Genomic DNA, 15,368 nt, shown 5'->3' with positions numbered 1-15,368 from the left:
TACCTGCCAAAAGAAGGGATGCTTTCGTGGAGGACTTTCTAAGGGAAACTAGCTCGCACACACGTTACACATGTAAAAAACTACGAAAACGCCCTCGAACCTCGGATAGAACTATTAGAGTTCAGCGGCTTTACCACTCGGCCGCTGGTAGACTCTAAATTTAAATCGCATTAAAATTAATTTTATACTGCATATAACAAAAAGAAAATGTCATCAGGTAGCAAATATTAACATTAATAACAACATTAATCAACCGTTGGCAAGACGATTAATGTTCGATTCAAACGGGTTTGATCACGAACCGATTTATAAAATTAGACCTCTCACGGAAACAACTCTTTAACTTTCTTTACAAAATAGCAGATAACAGTCACGGAAATAACAGAACGTATTTTATGGAACAGCCTAGTAATTTAACATTTTATGAATGAGAGTTTTTTAACGAAAACATATATATTTCACCATATTATAGGTTTGTTTTCGCACAGGGATTATACGCACAGGGAAAAAGCTGGCATGCATCTCATGTATGGTGCTGCTAATGGGAATGGCAGAGCAGCGCTGCGGTTGTACAAGGAACAGTTTCTGAACAGGCGTATGCCGAAGCACACAATGTTCGAGAAGTTGTATCGGTCTCTGTGTGAAAACGGGTCATTGGAGCCACCTCTGATACTAGGAGTGGAAGAAGTGCACGACAACCTCGCATTGAAGAATCCATCTTGAACACTGTGCATGAATTACCTTACACAAGTACAAGAGTTATTGCACGTCGTCTGCATCAAGGGTTGCAGAATGTTCACAAATGCAGTTTAAGACAATGTTGCTTACATTATTTTTATATTGCAATATTTCTCCATTTAGTAGCTAAAAATATGCCAGTGGCTTCATTTAATATTTTCCCAAACGTTCTACCACGGCAAATTAGTATATCGCGAAATTATTGAAATCACGTTACGCTCTTCATACCATTCTGAAAGGCTATATATGAAATGCTAGAGCATATTTATTAGAAACCTATCAATTCATTTTATTTTGATAACGACTGCTCCAAATTTTCGCTATTTGGAGTATTTAGTCTACTATTTCCACTTAGTCTTAAGGATGAAGAAAACGTTTTTGTAGAAACAGCATTAGTTGTTATTGCTACATTAATAGTGTATAAACTTTTTAGGTTTTTCTAGGGATTGTAGAGGAAAGCAAAATTTCTGAGAACTTCAATATCATCATTTTTGATGTATACCGGTATGAGTATTCCATGATCGGAAGACCACAATCTGACAAACTACATTACCCATTAAATAAGATCAGTGTTGGTATAACAAAAATACCGAGAAGAAGGAAAATAATAAAATGAATCGTAATTTTAAAAAAAATGAAAATAATACTTAAAAATCCAAATCACTGTATTTATAGATCGCAGGTGTTCGGTTACTGCATCATCAACTATAAGAGATTGCAAATCTATGTTCAAACCCTCCTTTCTAGTTAATGATAAGTTTATATAAAACAAAATATGCATCTTGTCAAAGAGAAGCATTAACTAGGAAACGTAATATTATTTTCGCTTGAAGAGTGGCTTATACAAGAAACATTCGGCTTTAAAAAAGTTCGCTTTTACAAAAGACGTATATAAATACCTTTCTTAAAAAAATAAACCGAAAAACGATTTCAATTTTTTGTAAAAAATCTGATGTAGACGCCACATGACTTCCTTCTATGACCTATTACATTATACACTTTTTTTGCTGTATTTCATTTAAACTTATTTCCACGAATTTCACTAGAGATATATTTCTCATTCAATTAATTCAGTTCTCACTTCGCGGCACGGCAAAAATACACAAAAACTCAAAACATCTTCATTAAAAATTGAAAAATATAAAGAAACAAAAATACTATTAAAATAGTTTTTTAAAATTAAAATTAGAATTTATGCTTAAAAACAAGCAATTCGGGCAGCGGATAAGAAGGCAGATTTTTTGGTGCACAAAACTGAAAGTTTGCTTTTGGTCCATTCGGCAAAAAGACACTGAATTTGCAGAAACTGACTTAATTCACTATTCTGCTTGTAAAAAATGTGGATGCTCTACTAGGCTTAGTCGCACTTAAGCAACTTTTAAACTGTTGATAATTCTAGAACTTTTGCATGCAAATTAACCCTCTCACTGCATACTTTTTTTTGTCAAAATAGGTTCAAAAATTGCGTATTTTGTTTATTACATATTTCAAATCTACATATATTTTAGAGTGAAAATATACATATATTTTAGAGTGAAAATAATATATTCTGTCTGTTTTACATATTTTTGTTGCGGTCGATTTGAACTAAAAAGAGAGGTGCACAATTATATAGCAGCCCCATATACAAAATTTCAAAGTTCTGAGGCTACTCGTTTTTGAATTACATACGTAGGTACAGACGTCATGAAAAAAAATCTCTTCTGAATCCATTCTGAGAAAAAGAGTCCTTTATTCTGCACTTACGTACAGATGTCACGCAAAAACATCGCTTAATTGCATTCGATAGCGTCAAAATGGGTATTTGAAATAAGTTACCCGAAATTTTTCGTCATTACAATATTCGTTTACTTCGTATAAGAAATGAAAAACATGAAAAGGTACACATCATCTTGCCTTTATTTTATGCAATGACTGCAGAAAAATAATTCTTTAACTTTGAATTGCTAGAGGAAGAAAAGAATGTTGCTTTTACAACAGAAAAATTATGTTAAGCATTCAAGTCTACTATCCTGATTTAAGCTATGCACATCAGCCACAGCAGTCACTTTCGATATTGATACAGACAAAATTTGAAATTCTTGTATGTAGCCATGCTCCAGCAAATTTTGATTTTGATTTTTGGTTCGGTGCGACATGCCAGTTCTACAAGCACTACGTATTCTATTAAACTAGATAGTTTTTTTTTTTTTTTTGTTCACGCTGAACACATTCAGTATCCATTCAAAGTTATTCAAGCACCTTCTCATCTGCTGTCCGGAAGTAAAGTTCAAACGAGTCGTTCAAAACTTACGACTTGCGCCTGAATAATTTTCTGCGTTTTTTCTTGCATCTTGACATCATTTTTTCACAAAAATTTTTTGAAAGAGAGATGCATTCATTATCTTCCTTTTCCACGAACTCTTAATCAGTACACAAGCTTCCTCTTCAAAGAATACGCTTTTGCGTGTGAATTAAAAACTGCTGCATTTTCTCCTAGCAGATTCATTTTGTTAATTTTGCTTAAAATTTCTGCAAATATGTTATTTTATTCATTTTAAATCCTCTTTAATACAGAATCATGGGCTATTAAAAATGCTACTGCAAGTTCATGCAGTTTCATCAAGTATATCAACGCTTTTTCTGGATATAATCTTACGTTTGTGCAGCGGAAGGGGCTTACGATGGCATCCCATATCCAGCACATGTTAATAATAAAGTTTTCGTGTGAGAGCCCAGGCTTTTATGTAGTTTATTATTTTATTAAATAACACACTTATCAGCTACATAATCAAACCTCATAATGAAATCAAAAACGCAGCAAACTGGTGGAAGAATTGCTAACAAGTCATTGTACTATCGCTATGAATATTCACACCGAAATGAATAAATCGACTAGGCATCTGCAGTTATAGGGCCTACCTTTTAAGTGGTTTCCAGGAATTCTCGAAGGATCGAGAAGCTTTTCGAATGATCACTTCCAAGAAATGGCCAAGCATCGTCTCAAAAAGACGCGACATTCAGCTTGACCAATTTTGAACTCCAGAATACAATTTGTAAATTTATTATTTTGATTTTACTTCGCGTTTCTTATTCTTTAATTCAATTCATTTTTTAGAGTCATCCATAAGCCCGTGAGGTACGCGGAGCCCTTTTACGGAAAGGTAAACCGTTACCTTAGTCACTACATCACGGTCGTTCCTAGCGAGGGTGCAGCGAGTAAAAATACGCGGGCGGCCGGACTCTCATAACGACTAAATATTTTTAATTCATTGCAAGTACTTGTCATATGTATGTACTTAGTGAATATAAAATAAAAATTTATTTAATCATTGAGCATTATTTTTTTTTAATTTGGGGGGTGGCAATCCCAGGAAAGTACGCGGGCTGCCAATGGCCTAGGGGCGGCAATTCTAGGAAAGTACGAGGGCAGCCAGTGGCCTAGGAACGGCCTTACAGTATGTGCTTTAAAATTGGCAGAATACAAGTAAATACTACAGCCGCATCAGTGGAACTAAAATATCTTTATCAGAGCGAACACTGACGTTGTTCAGATGCATACAGTGGAGTAGCTAGCATAACTGGCGCATGGGGCAAAATACCTTTTTGGCGCCCCTCCCCCCCCCCCGAAAAAAACACAGTGATATGATGAAAATCTTGTTTGGAGACCCATTTGGAGCCCCTCTGCGAGCGGCGCACGGGCATCATACACCCCTTGTACCCCCCTCGCAACGCCATCGGATGCATACATAATCTTATCCATCAACATAGAATAACAGAGTGCTAACACTTTGATATAAATTACATTTTCGCTGTATTTCCGTCAACATTTTATGTCTAAACATCATTTAAAATGCGGGAAAAATTACAAAATGTATTATCGTTAAAAATGCTAAAACTGCACTGTAAAAAATATACGGCTTGTTTATTTTTAGAATTCTTAATAACAGAAATCTTATATTTTTTAAATTACAAATGCACCAAAGTATTGCTTCTATATTTTCTGGAAATAGCAGGAATGATCGAATATGCTAAGGAACTCGTTTAGATATCTTAACAAAATTTCACTCCAATAATTTGGCAATAGATTGGCATAAATTACAAGTTTACTAGCCTCATTCATAATTTTTAAAAGTTAGGAGCTATATCCTTCTGAAATAGACGCTTTAAAGTTTCCCAAGAATACCTACAAGAATATAGCTTCAGATTTTCAAATAATTACGTAAAATTGTTTTAGTGGAGTTCTTGCTTATCTGTCTTGGTAAGAAAGAAAAAAAATAATACGCAATGAGATAACTTGATCACCAAAAAGGTCACTAAGATCAGACATAAACATCGATACCAAAATTACGCTGAGGAAGCAAGGTTGTGTCTAAACTAAAAAGACTTGTATAATTACCAGTTTAATTGATGCCGTTTTGTTTCTAAACTATGCATAAAAATGGTCAGTAATGTATGCGCATACATTAGTAGTAGTGTGTAGTCAGTAATGTGTGCGCAATAATGTATAAATGAGCATCGCAAGCCATGCAAGGCGATTGTCTAGAATGATCATATAGTAACATCATTTAAACAGAGGCATCTACAAACCGCGTGGTTCAACGAATCAAAATGAAATTTTAGATATAACGTAAGAACTTGAGAGTGACGTCAATAATAACAAAGGGGATTACGATTTTATCGAATCAATATCGAAAATTCGAATAACAATACCCACGTTTTTGTATGAGAATGTTACTGGGACAGTAAAAAATACATAAAGGACAATGAAATAGTACCTGTAGTTAATGTAGGTGTATAGTTAATACAGGTGCAAGGGCATTACAAAGAGGAAGGACAAAAACGGCAAAAAGTTTAAAAAAAAGGTGATACATCACCTTGCAAAGGTACATACTTAATTTGCATCATTCCAAAGCAGTGAACTTATAACAAAGAAACATTTGTGTGTAGTGTGCATTGAGCGAACCCATGATGTAATAGTCTACTGACTCTTCTCTTAGAAGACAATTGCGAAGTGAGGCATCACAAACACTATCCATTCAGCCCTAATTTTTTTTTTTTTTTTTTTTAAACTGATTTCACAAGGTTTACGGATTGTACACTCCTGCTCAAAATATAAGCAACAAAGACAAAACACGGAATAAAACTATTTAATTAATATGTGTGAAACTGATCCAAGAGGTTGGTGTGGTATTACTAGACCACAAGAGCAAACAATCAAGCAAAGATATACAAAAACACATGTATTACAACCATCACATTGTGAAAAACCAAATGTGTAATGAAAACATCACGCTAACAGCGGATGTGATCTGCTGTATTAGATCTATAAGACAAGGAGAATCTTCATTCCAGTACAATGTATGCTGTATAGCTGTTACGGTGAAACACCGAAATCTGGAGAATGTCAATTTTCACCGGTGAATGTCAACATTCACATAGTCGCTTGGTGTATGTCCGAAATATTTTCCAAATACTCTTATTTCTTACTTACACCAGTGAATGTCGACATTCACCATGTACTAATGGTGAATGTTGAACATATAAGAATATTATATTTCCTTCTCCGTAATTCATTCGAAAAAAAAAGCACTTGAGACAAAATAAGAACATAAGAACTTAAAACACACAGTACATTCAAAATGAGAAAGGAAAATAATAGAAGTTATAAACTTACCAAATTATGTGATTCAAATCTTATTTATTGCAACAACTTAAACTATTATGACACTTTGAATTGCACAAGAGGCCCTTGCTTTTACAACTGCATTTATTTGTGGAACACTTCTTTTTGGAATGGCAGCGTGTACATACACTCCTCTCTTTTCGACCTACACCAGAGCATATCTGTGATTGCCGACATACACCGGTGAGGGTCCGAATGTACAAGAATGTAAAGAAATATTCGATCTTTCACCGACGTTTTTGGTGAATGTTGACATTCTCCGGTGAAAGTCGACATTCTCTAATTTCGGTCTTTCACGGTAACATAGCCATCGGATTCAAACTCGTTGTTACCACAGAAACATACTTGGCCCATGGCTCATTTTCACCTGCATCGGCATTTTTTCCACGCTATACTAAGTATGCTTACATCGATTTTAGAGTTATATTGCTTATGGGTATTTACTTAATATATTAATCAGACTCAAAAGAATGATTTTAAGAAGAAACCTTAGAAATACACTGTCTTGTGAATGAGGCTCTTTTTTACATTTAGTTTAAATAAGCATTGCCGAATCAACGTGGAAGCTGATCAACAATTTTATTCATTAGAACATTTATCGTTATGTTTAATACCTCCCATTGGCTAGTAGAGTAGTTTGCTTACAGCTAAAGTTGTGTAATATATATATATATGATAAACTAGGTGAAAAGGGCATTTTGAAAGCATGCAAGACACAAGTTTCTGGTATAAAAGCAGTGAGATCTTCGTGTTCATATGCAGTGGCATACGCTACAAAACTTGAATTTAGTTGAGACAGACAAATTTCGTGCAAACGGCTAAATTCTCAAATTAGAATTCACAAATCATTATATACAGTTCGCACAAGTACAGTAATATGGTATTTCAGTCTTCTAAATAGTATATTATTAGAGAGATTTTGCATCAACTGACAATCAGATCCGTCCTTTGGGGCCATGAAATTGTGATCAGTGACTTAAGTGGGTTGCAGTCTCGATTTCACTAATTAGTATAACAGACATGGACAGAGCGATAACACAGTGAAAAATTTTTATGAAAGAAACTAGAACTAACTTTCTGACGGTTGAACATTCAGTTTAGCGGCTGCAGATCTTAGAAACTATTATCGTAAAAGGTTTTTTTTTTTTTTTTTTTTTTTTTTTTTTATAGTCCAAACGGGCAATTTGCCCAAAAGGGCTATTAAATTCATTTTGTGTTGATTTACTATAAATGACAAATCACTTTTTAAATTGTTGCCACCAAATATCAGAGCCCTGTATTATATTTAAAGAAATTAAATAATGAAGAATCTCCATAAATGTATGTATGTTTCTCACATTGTGATAAAACAACGGTACCTAGAGCCATCAAATTTTGAATACCATCCCTATATGGGCATCTAGAAGCCCAAATTGGAGTTTGTTTTATTATCTATTTCATATTTTGTAAAGCATTTATGAGTTTTCGATTAAGAAACTCAATAAAGTGAGCAATAGCAACACTGTAATATGTATATATATATCCAGCTCACAGGGCTGTGTATCTGAAATTCTAAGGATATGCTCTTTTAAATATTTTGTGATATTGCTGTTGAATTGAATTTTATGGTGTAAGTGCGAAGAACATGGTATTTAGCACATAAGTGTAACACATAAAACGTTAAAAAAGATGCGCTCTTTGGGCATAATATAAAACCTGAAATCTTTCAAATTTTTTTTGGGAGGGGGAAGAGGATAATCCAATCATAAGAGTATAAACAAAGTATTTTACAGTTCAGTCGAATAGACTATTAAGTTCTACCAATATATTCGGATCTGAAATAGATTCTCTTCCTTAAAAAAAGGCCCACTAGCAGTCAGGCGTCTCTAACCGCTAGTAGTTCGACGCGGGTTTGAATTCCCGCAGTTGGGCTGGCTGCAAAGGATTTTTCATGGTTTTACGAATGCGTAACGTGGATACGAGCTAATTTCCTTGTAAAGTCCTTCACGAAGGCGTCCCTTTTATAGGAAATTAGTCCTCGCATTGTTTTGTTTTAATCAATTAATCCAACCTAACCTTAAGAAACCTTTTTTTGGTTTTATCAATTTCATGACAATTTCCGGACAGTGCCCAAAAATTCAGCTTTTTGGGATTCTGGAATTAAAAAAAATCCTACCAGGAATGCTAAAAGATATATACTAACTGGTTTTCCCTTTTTTTTATGATGTGATGATTAAATATTCCTACGTATACTATAAACTATTTTGAAATAACTATCTTTTAGTTTTGGGAAATGAGAACCGAATACGAATATATGAATAAAAACATTACATAAAAAACTATAATTCTTAGGATATAAGATTTAGCTAACCGACTAATTAAACACTAATTTTAAAATGGTGTATTTAATTTTAATTCTTTTTCTTGCAGATATTCATCACAAACAATTGCAACATGTGTTTAAAACTTCCACTTACATTTTTGCCAAGCTTGAAATTAGAACTTCATTTATCTTAGTGAAATATGAATTAATATATATGATGAAGCCGCACATTATAACACCATATTATCACTGGAGTGATTTGAATTTAGTTATGAGCATCCAGAATGAGGTACTATCTCGGTAATTAAACTTTTCATATATCATTCTTAATGGTACCAACCACGCAAGCAATTTTTTCAGCATGGCATGCAACTGGATCAATCAAAAGCTAAATATGTCAGAAAAATATTGCATTCTGAAAAATCTTCTCTCTTTAGCATTTGGTCATTTCCTAGTGATGACAGCTTTTGATTCTTTGAGTAACTTACAGAGTACAGTAAATGAAAAAGAAGGTATAGGCGTGGCTTCTCAAGCAACTATTTATGCTTTTTTCACCTTATCTGCTTTCTTTTTGCCACCATACCTCATAAAGAGATTTGGATGCAAAAAAACTTTAGTTATATCAATTTTCAGTGTTGCTCCATATGTTGCAGCAAACATGTATCCTTGTTGGGGAACACTTATACCAACGGCTATGCTTACTGGAATGGCCTATGGACCATACTGGACTGCTAGAAGCACATATATAAATGAACTTTGTTACAACTACTCCACTTTCTCACATGCCTCAATAAGCGTGATCAGTGCTTGGTTTTTTGGAATATTTTCTTTTTTCCACGAAAATGCAGAAATCTGTGGAAATTTAATATCGTACTATGTCTTGAGCAATCAGTATATAGAAGGAAAATTTATGAATAATGAAACACTACATTCAAATAGTGAAACGAAATATATATACGATGGAATAGAATACGGAAATGAGGAAGTAAAGAAAACAAATAACATCACAAACGATATCTCCAACAAAACTATTTTTCAGTGTGGTGCCACTTTCTGCGGAGAAATTCTCGAAGTTGCAACAAATCCTAACTTACAACCTCCTTCGGATGCAAAATGGTACACACTTACAGCTATCTATTTCACTTTAGTCATTGTTGCAGCTCTTGTTGTCATATTTATAGTTGATTCTTTGGACGAGAAGAACAATAAATCAAAACATCCTCTTATTCTGTTCGCAACTTTTAAACAAATGAAGAATACAAATCAAATATTGCTGATACCTTTGGCTTTCTACTGTGGATTGGCAGATGGTTTCTATAACAGTGACTTTACTAGGGTAAGTAATTTATTTGTACTTTTCTTTTGTGAGAATAGAAAAATATAAAGACCATTTTTCCTTTTTTAAATATTTTTCCATTATCTGTTTATCTTTTAAACTGCTTTCATATATTATATACCTCAACATATAAAAACTATTCACTCTTGAAAATATTTCTCTTGCTAAATCTTTTATTTTAAATAATATTTACACAGCAACTTAAGATTGCCTAATTTCAATGTGCTGCTGCTAATTATTAGTCCAAAGGGGCTTTGTCCCTGAAAGACTATTGTTTTCGTTTTGCGATTTTGCGTTGAATCACTATAAACGGCACATCACATTTCAATCTGTCCCCACCAAATGTTAGAGACCTGCATTATATTTGAAGAAATTAATGAAAAATCTCCCAGGAGCCATCAAATTTTGAATGCGTAATGAATGAAAAACATGGGTATGTGGAAGACCAAATTTAAAATTTGTTTTATTACCAATTTCATATTTTTAAAACTTTAATGAATTTTTTAGTAACAAACTCAACGATTTAAAAGCGAGCAATGGCAACACTCTACGGGGGAGGGGGGAACCTTTTAATCTTCAGCGCACGAAACTGTGTATCGGAAATTCTAAAGATATGCTCATTTTAAAATTATTTTGTGACATTGCTATTGAACTGAAACTTATGGTTTAAGTGGAAAGAACATATTTAATAAATAAAGGTAACACACAAAACGTTAAAAAAAGCGCCTTTGGACGTAATTTAAAATCTTTCAGATATATTTTTTTTAATTTAAATTTTTTTGTTTTGTTTTGTTGTTGTTGTGACTTCTGTAAGCTTTGCTAAAATATTTAATATCAATATTATTAATCAGTGTAGTATATAGGGTTTTAGCAAAAGTTTTTCTGCCACTGCAAATATCATCTGCGCAAGCAGTTCGGGTTGGTCAAATGATTTTTGGAATTAGAAAGAAAGAGACTTGCTTTAGATTATTGTGTCGTGAAATTAAAAAAAAAAAAATATCCTTATCATTAAAAGTTCGTGGTATATGAAATGGAACTATCGTACTACCAGATTAGAACCATCATTTATTTCCTATCTTCAGTAGCAATACTTCCTCAAAAATGTGGATAATAAATGCATTGTGGCAACAGTACATCCAAAAAATTTTGCAGTTAAGGGAGAGTTAGTTTAAAAAATTAATGATAGCCCACATTTTCCTTATTTATTGCTGCAATACTTCAGTTAGTATATCATTAATTGTACAGAACTGTGAGCTACGGTTAATGCGATATATATATATATATATATAAATTTAAACAAATTAAATTTTAATTTTAACAAACACATATAAAAGTAAAAAAGCAAATTTAAAGCCAAAAATAAGTAAAAATTAAAAAAAGCAAATTGTGGCTTTAAATTTGCTTTTTTACTTTTATATGTGTTTGTTAAAATTAAAATTTAATTTGTTTAAATTTAAATTTCATTCCTTGCAGCAATGGTGCAAAGAATTATTTAATTAAATTTGTATTTAAATTTAATTAATTTATTTAAATTATTTAATTAAATTCAATTTTTTCTTATATATATATATATATATATATATATATATATTGAAAATTGGTTTTTAACTCATATTTTGCTGTAAGAATTCTACTATTATAACTTAAAGGCAAATTAAAAATCGTATGCTGGGTGAATTGGCAACTTGTATACATCATCAAATACCATTTCAAAATTTTCGGATGAACTGTTATAATGAAATACTTTTGAACAGTTCATCAGCTGATTTTGGATACAGAAACGCAGTGGTTTTTCAAGGGGAAGGAGGATAGTAATTGAGTCTATTGTATCCTTCTCTTCATAACCTTATATCAGATTTGATTAATTCCTCTTGTTTTGTGTTTTCTCTATTTTTGTATTTTTTAGTTTCACATTTTTTAATTCTTATTTGCGTATTTATAGGGTATTTTGAAATTTATTGGTATTGGATTTCACTTCCTTTGGGCCTTTGCAAAAAATTGCTTCTAAATTTCTTACCATGTCTATATATGTGAGATAACAGCAAATTTTAGAAGTACTGATTTTAGAACACTGAGACACAGAAACGTAGCAATGTTGTTAGGCATAGAACATAGATCCGTATTGAAAAGGAAGAAATATGATTGCATAGAATACTGAAATGTTGATCTAAAATGAATAAGAAATTTAGCAGTCGAGGCAGATTATATCTTCATTTTTATTTAAATTGACATTTGTGGCCATAATCACTTGGCACACTAATTGTGCCTATATCGAGAACATTTACATTTTTTAATAGTATTGCGATACAAAGAAAGCACAGTTAAATGAAATACCATCCAAGCAGCAACACAGATACAGACAAAATGTGCATTTATACAGTATGAAAGCTTGCCAACAGGAAGATTTTGGTTTAGGTTAGAAAATTTTCAGTTCTCAGAGTTTAGGATTCAAAATAAGTGCGTCAACAGCATTATTCAAGCTTTGTGCCATAGATTAATCTAGAAACGGCACAGTCCAGAAAAATTATTATTATTTTTAGAACGAAGAAATAACCAAATTAAAAAATGAGGAATTAAGAGATTATTACTAAATTAAATTATAAATTTTATTTATGTATTTTTTATCTTACATATCCTCCCTTTAAAAAAAAATGCCTGGCAACAGAAAAGCCTTTTTAGGAAAAAGCATTAAAGTATAAGCAAAGCAAGAGAAATACAGTTTTGAAAAAATAATCATAAAATTTTGATCTGTCTTAAAATAACAAAATCTTGTAGACATCATTTTTAACAAGTGAAAATGCTGTTGAAATTTTGAAAGTCTGCAAGTTCATTTTTCAGCAACCATACTGTAAGGAATGTCCTAATTTTTTCAAGAAATAACTGTAAAAGTTCACAGTTCTTAAAATCTCTGGTTGAATATCATAATATTTTGCAATCCTTAGCTTTAAAGTTTTATGTAAAATTTGTTGTTATCCATATAAATCCTTTTTTTATCATACTTATAAAATTTGTATTAAAATTAATGATTTAATACTTGTAAAACAATTCACATTTTCTTAATTGTAAAGCAATGTACAATGGAATAACTTAATAAACACAGAAAAGTGACAAAAGTTAGTACAATAATGAAATAAACGTTGATAAAAATGAGCAAATCCTCTACAGTGCAAATCAGCGTTACAACTTGTTGATGGGTTACTGCTTAAATGCAGTAGAATCTAAAAACCTCCATTCCTTTCTTTCTATTATTATAGATATTTCTAATTAATTTTCCAATTTTTGTACAAACTGGAAGACTCCACAGCTTTCTCTGTATACACACTTTTAACAATTTTATGGGCAAATCCACATTAATGAATTAATGTATGAATTTTCACCCATGGTTAAATGGTGCTTCATGGCTGCCGGCTCATTATAACTTGGAGTAAGTTGCAATGGTCTGATGATGGTTCTCTACATTATTACTAGGAGAGACTACTGCATAATTAGAAAGATGACACTCAAAGGAGAGACTTGTAGAGAGATGTAGTTGAATTGAGCACAATTTTTATTGCTGGACACAAACTAATTATTGAAACCCTATTTTCATTACATATGATCATAGGAGCAATAGACACCACAGAGTTTTATATAGAGTATCACTTTTTAAATAATGGCATCGTTAACAGCACAAGAAAGCAAAATGGAGTTAAATAGCATCCAAGCAGCAACGGAGATACAAGCGAAGTGTGCATTTATCCAATATGGAAGCCTACCAAGAGGAAGGTTTTGGTTTAGATTGGAAAATTTTCATTTCTCAGAGCTTAGGATCTAAAATAACTACGTCATCAGCATTATGCAAGCTTTGTGGCATAGATTAATCTAGAAATGGTGCAGTCTAGAAATGTTATTATTATTTTTAGAATAGTAATTAACATTTCTGGACTAATTCTTCATTTTTAAATAACCAAATTCAAAAATGAAGAATTAATAGATTATCGCTAAATTATAGATTTACATATTTTTTATCATACACATTATTATTAAGTTGGTCTTCAGCAGCATGCCCTGCATGAATATTTAAATTGCTCTTCAGCAGCATGCCCCGCATGAAAATCCAGTATACAGTCCTGGTATAAATCCATCTAAAAGTTTTCTACTTTGCTGAATTATAAGTGTTATCCAAGAAATTATATTGTATGTTGCATTCATTATTTGTTACGGTAAACTATAAGAAGATACTGCAAAATGAAGTAAATAATTTGCAAAAACAAGCATGTGACTAATTTATTTTAAACTGCCATATTACTTCGAATTCAAACTGAATTTATTTTTTACTCAAATATTTAACATATAAAATTAGGGTAAGACTTAAATTGATAGCGAATATTTTAACATCTTGTTACTGCCGATCTTCCACTCTACAGTAATCAGTTCTTTTCCTGCAGAATTTAACAGAATTTTTTTTTTTTTTAAATTTTTTACACTTCTAATGATTTAAATGGCAGTGAAGATGATGTGCTCTGGTGTTATAGGTAAAGATGGTAATGCTGATTCTGAAAGTGGTAGTACATCTGCAGAAAATTCTCAACAGGTAGCTTATTACATTCATATCAGAGTTTACTTACTTAAATAAATGAAAAATATTTTTATTATTTTTTAATATATATTTTTGCCAGTTATCTTTTGAACTTTCCAATATTATTGGGCTTAAATTTCAGGGCAGCTAATTTTTATTATTTTTCCAAACTTAAAACTGTGGCTTAAGTTCAGATTGTATGTATGCTATATATATATGTATATATTTATTACATGAATTACTTATAATTATTGTTAATGCAACTTATGTAAAAGGTATGTGTATACGTGTATATTTTTATTACATATAAAATACATATACATATATGTATAGTGTATTTATTACACAAATAACAGATTTATTACACATATATTATAACATACTTATTACATATATGTATAATATTTTTATTACAGGAGTTTCTTAAAACCATTGAACTTATGTAAAAGAACAGAGACACAATCACTGATGTATCCATCATATAAAAATGGCATTAACAATAAACATGGGAAACTTAAAAAACCTGTGTTTTAAAAACATCTAGTGACATTAACATTCAGCGGAACCACCTCTGGTTTTGATGATATTGTAGTATTAAAAAATAATAAGATTTTGGATGTGTTCATAAAACATTTCATGACTTCAATACGAAATAAGTGTTTCCATAGTTGCATTAATGTGCCAAGTTTATTTTTAAACACTTTTCCATCTTATTCTAATGATTTTTCGTAGGTGTTCCTTAAATTTGAACAGTTCCTAGACCCCCATT

The 15,368-nt window shown here is 31.8% G+C and overlaps 1 protein-coding gene across 1 annotated transcript in view; it reads left to right on the top strand.

The window, feature by feature from the left end:
• Nucleotides 1-15,368, top strand: part of LOC118196413 (UNC93-like protein) — a 30,355-nt gene that overhangs the window by 2,187 nt on the left and 12,800 nt on the right. Inside the window, exon 2 of the mRNA XM_035367871.2 lies at nt 8,813-10,041. Coding sequence (XP_035223762.1) covers nt 9,067-10,041 — 975 coding nt within the window. The 5' untranslated portion in view covers nt 8,813-9,066. The remainder of the gene's footprint in view (nt 1-8,812; nt 10,042-15,368) is intronic.

This window comes from Stegodyphus dumicola, chromosome 1 (assembly GCF_044657685.1).
Source record: "Stegodyphus dumicola isolate Sdum_Otavi_A_Nest chromosome 1, ASM4465768v1".
NCBI classification, from domain to species: Eukaryota; Metazoa; Arthropoda; class Arachnida; order Araneae; family Eresidae; genus Stegodyphus; species Stegodyphus dumicola.
The sequence above is the reverse complement of the archived record's forward strand: the minus strand, read 5'-3'. Positions and strand labels throughout refer to the sequence as shown.